The sequence below is a fragment of the Thamnophis sirtalis genome, unplaced genomic scaffold, assembly GCF_051295495.1.
Source record: "Thamnophis sirtalis isolate CommonGarterSnake01/CBP01778 unplaced genomic scaffold, rThaSir2_p1.2 scaffold_4, whole genome shotgun sequence".
Classification (NCBI taxonomy): Eukaryota; Metazoa; Chordata; class Lepidosauria; order Squamata; family Natricidae; genus Thamnophis; species Thamnophis sirtalis.
The window spans coordinates 105,502,443-105,515,258 of record NW_028261384.1 but is presented as its reverse complement, the minus strand read 5'-3'; the positions used below and the strand labels follow the sequence as shown (position 1 = coordinate 105,515,258).

At 37.4% G+C, this 12,816-nt stretch overlaps 1 protein-coding gene across 2 annotated transcripts; it reads left to right on the top strand.

Moving 5' to 3' along the window:
• The first annotated feature begins 548 nt into the window (after window positions 1-548).
• On the top strand, window positions 549-12,505 carry RUVBL2 (RuvB like AAA ATPase 2). Of its 2 annotated transcripts, none has more exons than XM_014065475.2 (15): window positions 549-654; window positions 3,601-3,649; window positions 4,200-4,255; window positions 5,140-5,281; window positions 5,421-5,550; window positions 5,944-6,010; window positions 6,155-6,261; window positions 6,765-6,858; window positions 7,249-7,372; window positions 8,604-8,698; window positions 9,405-9,523; window positions 10,146-10,265; window positions 10,408-10,537; window positions 11,600-11,714; window positions 12,392-12,505. In XM_014065475.2, exons 1-15 carry the CDS (start codon window positions 640-642, stop codon window positions 12,412-12,414), a joined length of 1,386 nt encoding a protein of 461 aa, XP_013920950.1. In that variant the 5' UTR covers window positions 549-639; the 3' UTR covers window positions 12,415-12,505. The 2 variants fall into 2 exon arrangements, with proteins under 2 accessions (XP_013920950.1, XP_013920942.1); XM_014065467.2 differs by having other exon boundaries at window positions 12,389-12,505.
• Window positions 12,506-12,816: the final 311 nt, after the last annotated feature.

Sequence of the window (12,816 nt, the reverse complement as noted above, 5' to 3'; positions counted from 1 at the left end):
TAGGGGAAATATTCTGTCCTGCCTTTTTTTAATATTCCCAAAAATATTTCATTCTCTAGGAGAGTGGTTGGGTGCTGACTTTCTACAGTCCAAGGATAGCTTTAGTGCACCACGTTGCAGAAGAAAAATTAAACTAATCTAATAATTTAAAACTCGGGAGATGTTTGAATATAAATGTTCATATTTTTTTAAATGATTTGTTCTCCTGAATGACCCCTGAATTACTCCCCCGAAATTCATCTTTAGGTGCATGATTGCTACTTGCTCCGTTCCTCAACTGATCCAAAACGGCATACGGAGCAGTTCCAATCTTTTTTTCCAGTACAAGCACATCATACACACACTTAAGAGAAACGTTATCGAAACGTTATCGAAACTGGTGCCGAGCGAGCAAGAGGCGGGTTGACCTCGATCGTGCCAGCAAAGGACCAATGAAAGCGTTTCTGCGCACTTCCACCGAGAGGCGAGCTAGAGCGGTCGGAAAAAATCACATGGAAAGAGAACATAGAAGCTCGACTGCAAATTCAACCGAGGCACTTCCTGTTTCCGGCTTTTGCTCCCGGCCTCCAGTGACTTGTAGAAGGCGGAGCGGGCTGAGGCTTACACACGGCGCGAGAGGAGGGTTGCAGGAATAGCAGCATGGCAACGGCCGCGGTGAGCAACAGCCTCGTTTTAGTTCTAGAGAGAGAGTCGGCTAACCTTCTTTTCTCCCATGCGAGGACACTCCGGGTCTCTGGTCGTCATTGAGCTTCTGATGGGGGGAGCGAGTCGGGAGTAACCCCCGTGGGATGCACTAGTCCTCCTCCCCATTCGCTCCCTTCTAGAAAATACGAGGGTCCTGCCTGACTGCTTTGCTTAAAATGCATTTGATTATAGCTCCTATCATTCGCCGCCAGTCCATGTGACAAAAGTGGGAACAGGCTCTTTGGGAAGACAGCATTTTGGGGACTGGGATACATTTCCATGTCGTGTGAATTGCATTTATGTGTATATAACTTTAACTCCGAGGAGTTTACCTAGTTCTGTTTCGCCACTTGCCAGTTTGTCCTTTAAACTTATTAAGCTAGGTTGGGATTTCTGAAATATATAACAGCAAGATTCTTAGCGGTGCGGTGACTTGTGCTGATCAGATTTCGTTCTGAGTTCACAAAATGTTAAATCGGGTGGTTGAGACTTAGCAATAGTGTTTGCACAACACGTGTAGTAGCTTGGCTAAGGTTATCCTAATGTATTTTTGAAATTTAATAATGGTTTAGGGTATAGATTCTGAAGATACATTAATTCAGTTACTTATTTAAGCATGTTGGGGGAAATCTGAAAATCCACTCATTTTAAAGTAGTCAAGCTTGAGAAATGCTGTGCTAGACTATATATCTACTGCATATTCTTACAACTTTCATTTTATCCCCTTTCCGGAGTAAATTATACCAGGGCTGCTAGGAGGGAGGTGATACAGTGATTAACTTGTCTCCCAATGATTCTGATTAGGATTTCTATTTCTCCACTATCAGAATGGGAAAGTGCCCCCAACAACATCCAAAACAGTCGTTTGATAGATATCTGAGAATTCTTGTTGCCCCAGCAATTATGGATCCTATTAAACACCAGATACAGGATCTGAAAATTTCATGGCAGAAATTGGAATGGGGGTAGGGGTCGTATAGTTTGCCAAATCATATTTTGAATTATTTAAGAGTAAGGATTTTAATCTAGATTATCTCTAACACTAAACCACCATGATATTCTAAGAACATTGTTTTTTGCTCTGGTTCTCATGTTCACAAAATCTTCCGTTTGTGTCCTTTCATTCAGAGACCGTTTAAAGTTATGGTTGTGCTGAATTTTTTAAATGTAGATCAGTTCTCAAAGTTCTGACCATTGATGTTCCCCTGTGGTCATGTGATCACAGTCCAAGCACCTGTGTGATCAGTTTATGGCAGGAACCTTGCAGGGATCTGTGGTCATGTGATTATCATTTACTAGCTACCCTGTCAATTTCCCACAAATAAACTCAGCAGTGGGGAAGCCAGCAGGAAAGGTCGGAAATCATTTATCTCTTTTTCTCCCGCTCACAGCACTTCCCTGCCTTTGTATAGCCTCTCCTGATATCTTTTGGCCTCCTACAACTCAAACAGAACATGTGGTGGCCTTCCCCTGCCTCCTGCGATTTGTGTGCAGTCTATGCTGGCCTGCCCTCAGTCTCCCCACTCACATTCCTTACCTGGAACTCATACCTCTTTCTGCTTAGTGATTTTGTGTATCTTGGAGTTAGGAAGTATCACCAAGCAATGCAGTCACATGACATTACACAACCACATTGCTTAGCAACAGCAATTCCAGTCCCAATTGGAATCATAACCCAAGGGCTACCTATATGTGCATTCACACAACTACAACATTTACACAAATGTATTCTATCATTCATATAGCTACTGTACTGTATTCTTCAGTTTTCCAGTCTGACCTCATTCACAGTACAATGCTGCTTCAGCTTGTCTTTTCTATCTCTTTGCTTATCTTTCTTTTTTCTTCCTTTGTCTCCATGTTCCAATTACATTTTATTTTGTTCCATCCATTCTGTTTCTATGTATGTATGTATGTATGTATGTATGTATGTATGTATGTATATGTATATGTGTTGTATTTGTGCTGATAAATAAATAAAGGGAGACTAGTATAGATCTATTTCAAGCTATTTAGCTCTCATCAACTAGCCATACTAAATAGCTTGAAATCGATCTATACTAGTCTCCCTTTATTTATTTATTTATCAGCACAAATACAACACAAATGTAACAAAGGCAACAGTAAAAATATTGGGTTTCTGTCTGGATGGTCTCTTGTGACGAGCCGATAGACAGAGAATGGAAGCAGTAAGCTTCCTCCCATATTTGGGCATACCAGGGGTTGTAACACTAATTACATATGTATACGTATGTATGTATGTATGTATGTATGTATGTATGTATATATATATGTATGTATGTATATATGTATATGTATATACACATATATACATACATACACACACATGTACATATCTTGATTATTTTATCAAGTGCTTGATTGGGAGTCATGTTGGACATTTCCCAACAACATGTGATCTAATTATATAATATTCTGTGTTTGGAGTGATGTGAGATGACAAGAGAGTTCACATTTGGTATCTCAGTAGCTCAGTGTATATGAAGATTGTCAGTCATGCAGCTCATGGAGGTCTCAAAGGTGTTTTTTTTTCAAGAGACAATTTTCTTTGACAACATTTCACTTTTCATCCAAGAAGCTTTTTAATATCTGACTGGATGATGGGGAATAGAAGGATTTATACTCCTTGCAAACAGCTGGTCATTTGCATTCTTGAAAACACCTTTGGCAGTATTAAAGCTCATTTTGTGTTTAGATGCCACACAGTTACAGTTTATATTACTTTATATGAGGTGTTTCCAAATGGGATGCATGTTTTGAAAGAGATATAGAGAGCGATCTGTTCTCTGTCTCTTTAGCTCAAAAATTCAGATCAAAATATGTTACTTATTTGAGATTTAGGACAGAATAATTTTGATATATGAGCAACCTCATCATCATCTCTTTTCTTCTCAGGCTACAAAAGTTCCTGAAATTCGCGATGTTACCCGGATTGAGCGTATTGGTATGTGTTCATTGCTGCCTCTTCCTAGAACAATTTCCAATTTTATTCCCATGGGGAAGTTTATTATTAAATCAATAATTATGTGACAAATCTAACAAATCAATGTGCTACTGTCTGTATGGAAATGATTGCCAAATCAAAAGCTGTTGTACAATTAGATGGCTTTGTAATTTTGATTCTTCTGGTATACAGCAAGGCAGTCAATGCTGAGTCTCAGGACAGATTCTTTTATTCATGACTTCCAAATAAAATGGACAAGAAATTATCTACTTTATTTTGAGTAAGGAAAATGAAACATTTTAGATAGATCTTTAGGTAGGCTTATTAACTGCAGATATCACCTTCCTCTAATTAAAAAAAGAGTTCAAAAAAACTTCCCAAAACTATCTCCATCTACCTACTTGAGGTTGCCTCAACAACTTTGCATCATCACCTGTGGAAATTGCCCTCCCATAAAAAATATTAAATAAAGCCTCCAGAAAATTGTCTGCTTCCAATATTCAATGTCACCAACCTTTTTTCAAGTAATCGTTCTCTTTCATGTGCACAGGAGCTCATTCCCACATTCGAGGACTTGGCTTGGATGATACCTTGGAACCCAGACAGGTACTTGAGAAAATAATTTTCAGAAAGTTTTTGGATTTATTGAAGTTGGGAGAAAAAGCAGTTTGTTAAAGTGACTGAGTAGAATAATAGGTGCAATAATTGAGAGAGGTTTAGTGTTTAAATTTAAACTGCAAGAGAAGAAAAATTATTCATTTGCCAAATTATTCAGTTAATTGGCTTTATCTGTGCTAATGTTTTTCAGATAAATGAATTTCATTATAAATAAATTATCTTAACTTTTAAAGAACAAAAATATGTGGAACATATATAAATGTTTATTCAGTTAAGAAAAAAAAACATGTAACTTCTTCAGACAATTGTATTATACATATCGCAATACTGCTAGGGGGTGGGGGAACTTGGTGTCATAACTTCAAATCTGAGTTGTAATAATCTTTTAGAAGGCCAGTCATAATTTCAAATGGGTCACTGAGTAACTGAACATGTCAAAACTATCAATATTCACACCCCACTCCACACACAAGGGAATATGAGTTTTTTTTGTTATTAAGATAAAGACTGGTCAGTTCTAGATTAATTTTTCTCTGATCATTTTTATTTACAAGTAAATTCAATACAATTTACTACTTGAATGTTTTCCAGGAAATTATTTATCTTAACTATCTCCTACTGTCATCGAAAATAAGCAGGAAAGATAAAGTTCCTGATTATAATTTTGCAATCTAAAATGCAATTAATATAGGGTTAAATATATAACCCATTATATGCAGTATTTGAATAGTGTTAAACTGCAATTAGGAGAGATTAATAGGTCAAGTGTCAGAAAGCAAATGTGAGAAATATGCTTTGTGAGGATTGAAATAAAGGAAAAGAAATATTTCCCAGTTGTCCATTTCCCTCCCTTTTTTTCTCCTCCCTGTTAGGTATCCCAGGGCATGGTAGGACAGTTGGCTGCTCGTCGAGCTGCTGGGGTGATTTTGGAAATGATAAAGGAAGGCAAAATTGCTGGTCGGGCTGTCTTGATTGCCGGCCAGCCAGGCACAGGAAAAACAGCCATTGCCATGGGTAAGGGGAAATTCTAGGAACCAGCAATGAGTTGCTGATATCTTGAATGATAATGGATCTATCAACATGAAGGAATCTCTTTTCTGAATAATTCTGGCTGCATTCTCTTGTAGTAACCATGTTATTGTCTCTCTTCCAGGCATGGCCCAAGCACTGGGTCTTGACACTCCTTTTACAGCAATTTCTGGGAGTGAAATCTTCTCTTTGGAGATGAGCAAAACTGAGGCACTAACTCAGGCCTTTCGGCGTTCCATTGGTGTCCGCATTAAGTAAGAAGTTGCCATGAATTTGTATTCTCCAAAGACTGATTAGAGTCTACTGCTCCAACAGAAAGGACCAGAGAGTTAAACAACCTAAGGAAATGAACAGACATTTTACTATTTATATCTATGCAATACTTATACGCTGATTTTAGCTTGTTAGCTGCAATAGTTTTTGGGTTGCTTTAATGATATTTGGTCAATTACTGTGCAATTACTCTGAATTAGCTGTAACTAGAGTTATAGCTTTAGTTGTTTAAATGGGAAGTAGAAACTAATAAAAAAGTTTCTTGATTGACTTTGAAATTATATTTCTACTTTTTATTCAAAAGTAATGTAATGAGACATGTTACCATATGTCCTTTTTCTTTTTCTAATGACCATTTTAATGATTTTTTACAGGGAAGAAACAGAGATAATTGAAGGTGAAGTTGTTGAGATTCAAATAGATCGTCCAGCAACTGGTTCTGTGAGTTGAGCTAGAATAGAATAATATGGGGAAAATGAAGTTGAATGTCTCCAATTGCCCAGTACTGGTTGAAACTGTCTATAAAAGCATCTTCATTAAGGTCACAATCACTGGAAAAAGTTGATTGGTCCCTTCCTGTTGCAGGGTGCCAAAGTTGGGAAGTTGACCTTGAAAACTACAGAGATGGAGACGATCTATGATTTGGGCACCAAGATGATAGAGTCACTGACTAAGGAGAAAGTGCAAGCTGGGTGAGTTCTGGGCAAAGAAGGGGAAAGAGTTGCAAGAGACAACATAAGACAGATGAAAATCAAGGGCTTATACTAGATAGGCAGTGGCAAAGACTTGAATTTTTTTATTTGTCTGGTTTTTAGAGAGACACTCTGAAAATCACTCAGTGAATTCCATGGTCAAGTACAGATTTGAATGTCAGTCTTTCTGGTCCGGTGCTTTTAATTCTTCGGTGTCCGGTTCTCCAGCAGATATTGGAATAACTTATCACTGCTATCATTGTGGTTAATGGAGATCATACAATGAGAAGCGTATATGTGTTAAAGCAAAAAGGATAACAGATGGGGAACAAAAAATAAGTTCATACTTTTAAAAAAATTATTGATTCTTCTTTCAGAAGAGAAAAGAGAAGTTAGCTGGTACTTCTGATGCCATGGGAGACACTGAGTTTCTTCATGAGATGTCTTTCATTCAATGTTGAATGCCAGGCCCAATCCAAAGTTACTTCTGTCTGTTTCTACAGGGATGTCATTACTATAGACAAAGCTACAGGAAAGATTACCAAACTAGGACGTTCCTTCACACGGGCCCGGGATTATGATGCAATGGGCTCTCAGGTATTGCCATGGGGCAGAAGGTAAATTTGTGGGAGGCTACAAAGAGACCCGAGGTTTATTATGGGGAGTGGGGAGGTAGGAATTGTGATCTGAGATGGACAGCTTTTACAGGCATTATAGACTGTGGCCAAGATGTGGAGGCTTTGCTTTGAAGGCAGAAGTCCCTGATAAAGAATTTAGTCCCTGATTAAGAATCCTAGGAAGCAGGAATCATAAAGACATCATCCTAGCTCTAGGAGAGTAGATAGTGTTGGGTTTAGCTGAATGCTATAATAGTTTTATAAGTATACATTTTTCAGATGCTTTTTGTCTGAGCTCGGAATTACAGGGCTGGGCTGGGAAGCAATAAGATAAGGAGGATTCAAGTTTAATTACATCTGTCTGATTTAGACAAAGTTTGTGCAGTGCCCTGATGGAGAACTGCAAAAGCGCAAGGAAGTCGTGCATACAGTCTCACTACATGAAATTGATGTCATCAATAGCCGCACTCAAGGATTTCTGGCGCTCTTTTCTGGTAGGAAAATGGAGTGGGAGAAAAGGGAGATTATCAAACTCTGGTGTTTGGTATTTTCAGTCAAGGAAGAGATAGTAGCTATTACATTGGATTCAAGTTGCTAAGATAGCATAAGATATAATATACATATCTATAAGAGACATCTTCTGTTAAGTGTCAATCTAGTTTTCTTTATGCCAGTTGGATCACATATCCCATTATTTTATGGTGGCTGGAGGTTGTAGAAATTATAATTCACTATAGTTATATGATTGGTAAAAAAGATCAATAGGTTTAATATAGGACAGCAGTTCCTGCATAATTTTTATGTCTTATAGGTCAACACAAATAATAGCATTTCAGTATAATGTAAATTTTGAATGGAACATTTGGGGGGGGGGGAAATTCCATATCATAATTCTTCAAAGTTTAAGCCTATGGAATTCATGGAACATAGAGCCAAGGTGGCGCAGTGGTTAGAATGCAGCACTGCAGGCTACTTCAGCTGCCTGCAGTTCTGCAGTTCGGCTGTTCAAATGTCACTGGCTCAGGGTTGACTCAGCCTTCCATCCTTCCGTGGTGGGTAAAATGAGGACCCAGATTGTTGTTTGGGGCAATATGCTGACTCTGTAAACCGCTTAGAGAGGGCTGAAAGCCCTATGAAGCGGTATATAAGTCTAACTGCTATTGCTATTGCTATTTATTATTTTAAAAATGTAAAAATTATGTTTTTGGCACTTTATATGCAGAGGATATAGGATATCTAAGGATTGTGATATTTATGTAATGGTAATTAACAGTAAGTGTTAGATAATTCAGATGCAATGATATTTTACTGTGTATTTCAACAAGTATTGAAATTATATCAATAGTTAGATACATGGGAAATGTATGATCCTCTTATTCTTTTATTTATTTACCAAAAAATATTTTGGGTAGTATTTTCTGAAATTATAATCATTGAACTTATTAACTGAGAAAATATCTACCAAGCCATAAAACAGAAAATGGCTTTAGGGTGTGTGTGTATAATTTTGCATTTCTAAAAAATTGCTTTTTAACATTATATTAATAATGTTAATACATTTTAGTAAGAAAAGAAGTAAAATAACAAAGGATAAACGATTCTTATATATTCTCTCCTCTCCACTCTTAATTTAATATGAGGTTTTTTAGATTCCATCTACATACAAAGATGAAAAGTATGGGTAACGATTCATGTTTCCTCTCATTTCTAATCCTATATTTCCAGGTGACACAGGAGAAATAAAGTCAGAAGTACGGGAGCAGATCAATGCAAAGGTAGCAGAATGGCGAGAAGAAGGCAAAGCTGAGGTGATCCCTGGGGTGAGTTGTACATTTTAGAATGTAGATTAAATCTCCACACCATTTCCCTCATTTTGTAGTCCTTACTAACCATTTATTCAGCAACCAAACTAATGATGCTGCTGCAAAAAATTTTTTACAGCCAATTTATGAGCATTTATGACTTTATAGTGTCCCTCAATCATTTGATCATGATTACCACCAGCACGCATTGTGCTTGACCTGTGGGGCGTTTTCCCCATTAACTTGTAGAGCAGAGAGATTGGAAAAGAAGGGATTTCAAGAGAGTAAGCCTTTTATTCTTGTACACATTAAAAATAGTGCAATTGCACTAGCAGCAAGTAATGAAAAAGGAAAGGTTGCCTACAGAAATCACTTGCTTCCTCATTGGCAGAACAGAAAGTTTGCAGAGGAAGGGATTAAAAAAAAACCTAAGCTGTTTTCACAATAAGAAAGATAATAAGCTCCTTGAGCAGTTAGAAAGGCAGAGGAGTGGTTAGGAGGCAAACAAAAGCCAAAGAGCGAAATTGAATACACTTTTGGCTTTCAGCCAGAAAGCACAGTGACGGTCATGTAATTTCCTACATAGTAACCACTTAATTTAGCAGAAGAGTTGCTAGTCTTACTTAGGAAGATTGAGGACTACTTGTATTTTATCTCTGACTTAAAAGTTCTGGAAGAGTAAACCTTCTCCCATGTGATTTTTCCTCTCTCCCTAATTCTATAGGTTCTCTTCATTGATGAAGTCCATATGCTGGATATTGAGTGCTTCTCCTTTCTTAATCGAGCCCTGGAGAGTGACATGGCACCTGTCCTCATCATGGCCACCAATCGTGGCATAACCAGGTTGGTATCAGGTGATTCAGTGACTAGCTGAAAGATTTCATTATGGACAAATGCATTAAAAACCAGCTTCTACAATACCCAAATTCTGTAAACTCTAGTCTAGGCCGCAGTTCTGTTCTTTCCCCTGCATAATTGATTGCCTCTCATAATTTTGATAGGCTCATTATGACTCTGAAATGATTGTAATGCCTATATGGATCATTACTCCCTTTCAATGAGATTAAAATTGAGCTGCAATGAGATGCAGAAATGCTCATATGCAGTGAAGGAAGACAATGAAATATTGATAGACAAGGATACAGTTGAAAGAAAGATTACGTATGATCATAGTGCATTGTCGAATGGAGAATTCTTATAAAGTATTAAATATGATGGGTGTTTTCAGTAAAGTCAGCTAAGATTGCACAGAAACCATTGTTCTCAAGTAGTGACTTTTAGTGGGATAATATCAAACAGAGGTGAATGTGGTAACAAATGCTGAAGATTAACTTATATTCATTAAAGGTGCAGAAGGAAAACCTGTTGTCCAAAGATGAGCTCTTAGCATTATATTTACATGATATTCTTTCTACTGGCTTATTAGTCCTGTGGACCCCATCAATTTCTTTTCCTTGCAATGCAGGATTCGTGGCACCAACTATCAAAGCCCCCATGGCATTCCTATTGACCTGCTGGATCGTATGCTGATTATTTCAACCTCTCCATACAGTGATAAGGAGACAAAACAAATATTGAAAATCCGGTGAGGCGCACATTGTATCAGCTTCTGGCCTGAAATATATTGCCTGTATCACAGTTGCCCCCTTCCCAACTACAACAATAGTTAATTTTTCTACTTGAAATGAGGCATTCTTATGCTGATTACCGCCAGGCTTCTCTTTCAGGTGTGAAGAGGAAGATGTTGAGATGAATGAAGATGCCTACACAGTATTAACCCGCATTGGTTTGGAGACTTCCTTGCGGTATGCCATCCAGCTCATTACAGCAGCCAACTTGGTGTGTCGCAAAAGAAAGGTAAGCTCAGACCTTGTATAGTGTTTCAATGCCTTCTGACAATGGACTATGCCATTGCTCAAGGTCTTTTGATGGCCAAGAACACATACATACATACATACATACATACACACACACACACACACACACACACACACACACACACACACACACATACATACATACAACTACAGACAGTTATATCACTGTTTATAGATAGCTTTAAAAATTTCCCAGTACATTGGTAAGATTAAAAGTGTATTAACAAAACTTTTTATTTATTCAAAAAAATATTAATAAGAACTGACAGTCATAGAATAAGGACAATTTGAAAATTTGGAGTGCAGTTATAATTTTGAAGTCTTGATGATTGTATACTGAGTCCAGAAAACACATTCCGGCTTCTTACTTTTACCCAGAGATTCAGACATGTAGAAGGAAATGCATGTTCACAATTTGTATTGTTTATGTACTTGAACTTAAATCTTCACTTTCCTGCACATTTTTTATATTCCTACCAAACTGAAAATCTTACCAGAATAAGCTAGGTTTGAATGCCGAAAGAATCTGTGTGGAAAATGTTTGTGATATCTTATTGATTGCAATGCTCCTGAAGTCTAGATTCTCATGAATTTTATATTGCCCAACAAAGTTTGAAAAATCCATCCATGTTGGTTGTTTCCATGTTGGTAGTTGTCTTACACCTCCCAGTACTGTGGGGCATTATTGCTTCATCCACTGAACATGAAAACAGTGTTGTTTTGGGAACCCTTGTTCATAACATGTCTTCTTCATAGTCATCAATGAGGAAACATTTTTCGAAAGGAACCTTTCTTGGCTGTTTTGTGCAAGTTTCATATTCTCCTTACTCAACACCAATACTGTACATGACATAAAACTATCCATCATCATTAACCTATGGCAGTTATTCCATATCTTCACAATAATTATGGTATACTTATGATGGAGAGTTGTCATGACCAGAACAGTTTTACTATTTTAATGGTGCAGTTAGTGAGGGTCATCTTCATGGGTTTCTACCTGTGCGCCAGGAATATTGACTCTTTCTTTTTATGTCCTCAGGGCACAGAAGTTCAGGTTGATGACATCAAGCGTGTATACTCCCTGTTCCTGGATGAGTCACGCTCCACTCAATACATGAAAGAATATCAAGATGCTTTTATGTTTAATGAACTCAGTGAGTAAAAGTATGAGCGAAGAATAATCAGAGTCCCAGTCCCAAAATCACGTTCCCTTCTAGCAGCCATTTTTCCTAATGGCAACAATTATATACTGTGCTGTTAAAAAAAGCAATGTGCTAAATTATCTATCAAAAGTACATTATGGCAATATGTTATATGAACTAATTCTATTGAAATTAAGACTTAATCAGCAAGCATACAAATTAATTGCAAACAACTGAGCTCTAACTTCAGCCAGGCCATCAAAGGTTAGGACTCCACATACTATGTTTGTTATTCTTTTATGGTAATGTGAATGATTGAGGATGTAGCAAGCTTTTCCATAGCAAAAGGCCATCCTGTTATAGTTTGTCTGCCAGAAAGTATGAAAGCTGCTAAACAGAATATGAAATGGGAATATCGTACAAAATGATCCAAGATGCAGACTGACAAGTATGGGTACTTTTGATTCTAGTGCCCTTTACTTGATCATTGGTCTTGAGTGCTGGAAGCCTCCTAATATAATTTTGTAAAAAGAATTCTATGATTACGCGGGAACTTCATAGAGTTAAAATTTTAAGACCATGTCCTCTTAAACAACATCCTTATTTACTGAGGATGATCTCTCACTCGTCCCCCAAATAATCTTGGCAGAGTTTCTCCATCTTGATGTTTTATTTTTATTTTTCAGAAGGGGAGACCATGGATACAACATGATGAAATTTAAATACCCAGAGCAGACGGGAGTGTGAATCGATATTCCTTTATGTTGTTAGTTTTTTATACAAATAAAACAGAATTTACTGAATTTCTGCTTGCTTTGAATTGCGAAGCCAACAAAAATCACCATTTTTAGTATTTCAGTAACTGCTTCCTACGTGTCTTTACTGCTTTTTGCTCTGTAAATATGGTGCTTTCCTTAAAACAGATTTAAGTCTTAAATTCTGCAAGCTTTTTTTCTGCGACACAACCTTTTGACTCTCATAAAAGAATTATTATATACAATGACGAATTAATTCTGTTGCTGGCATTATCGTTTTCCATTCCTCCCCCCCCCCCCCACCTATAAAATAGCCCATATTGTTGAGTGGAGAGATTTACAAGAAAAGACAACAGCAG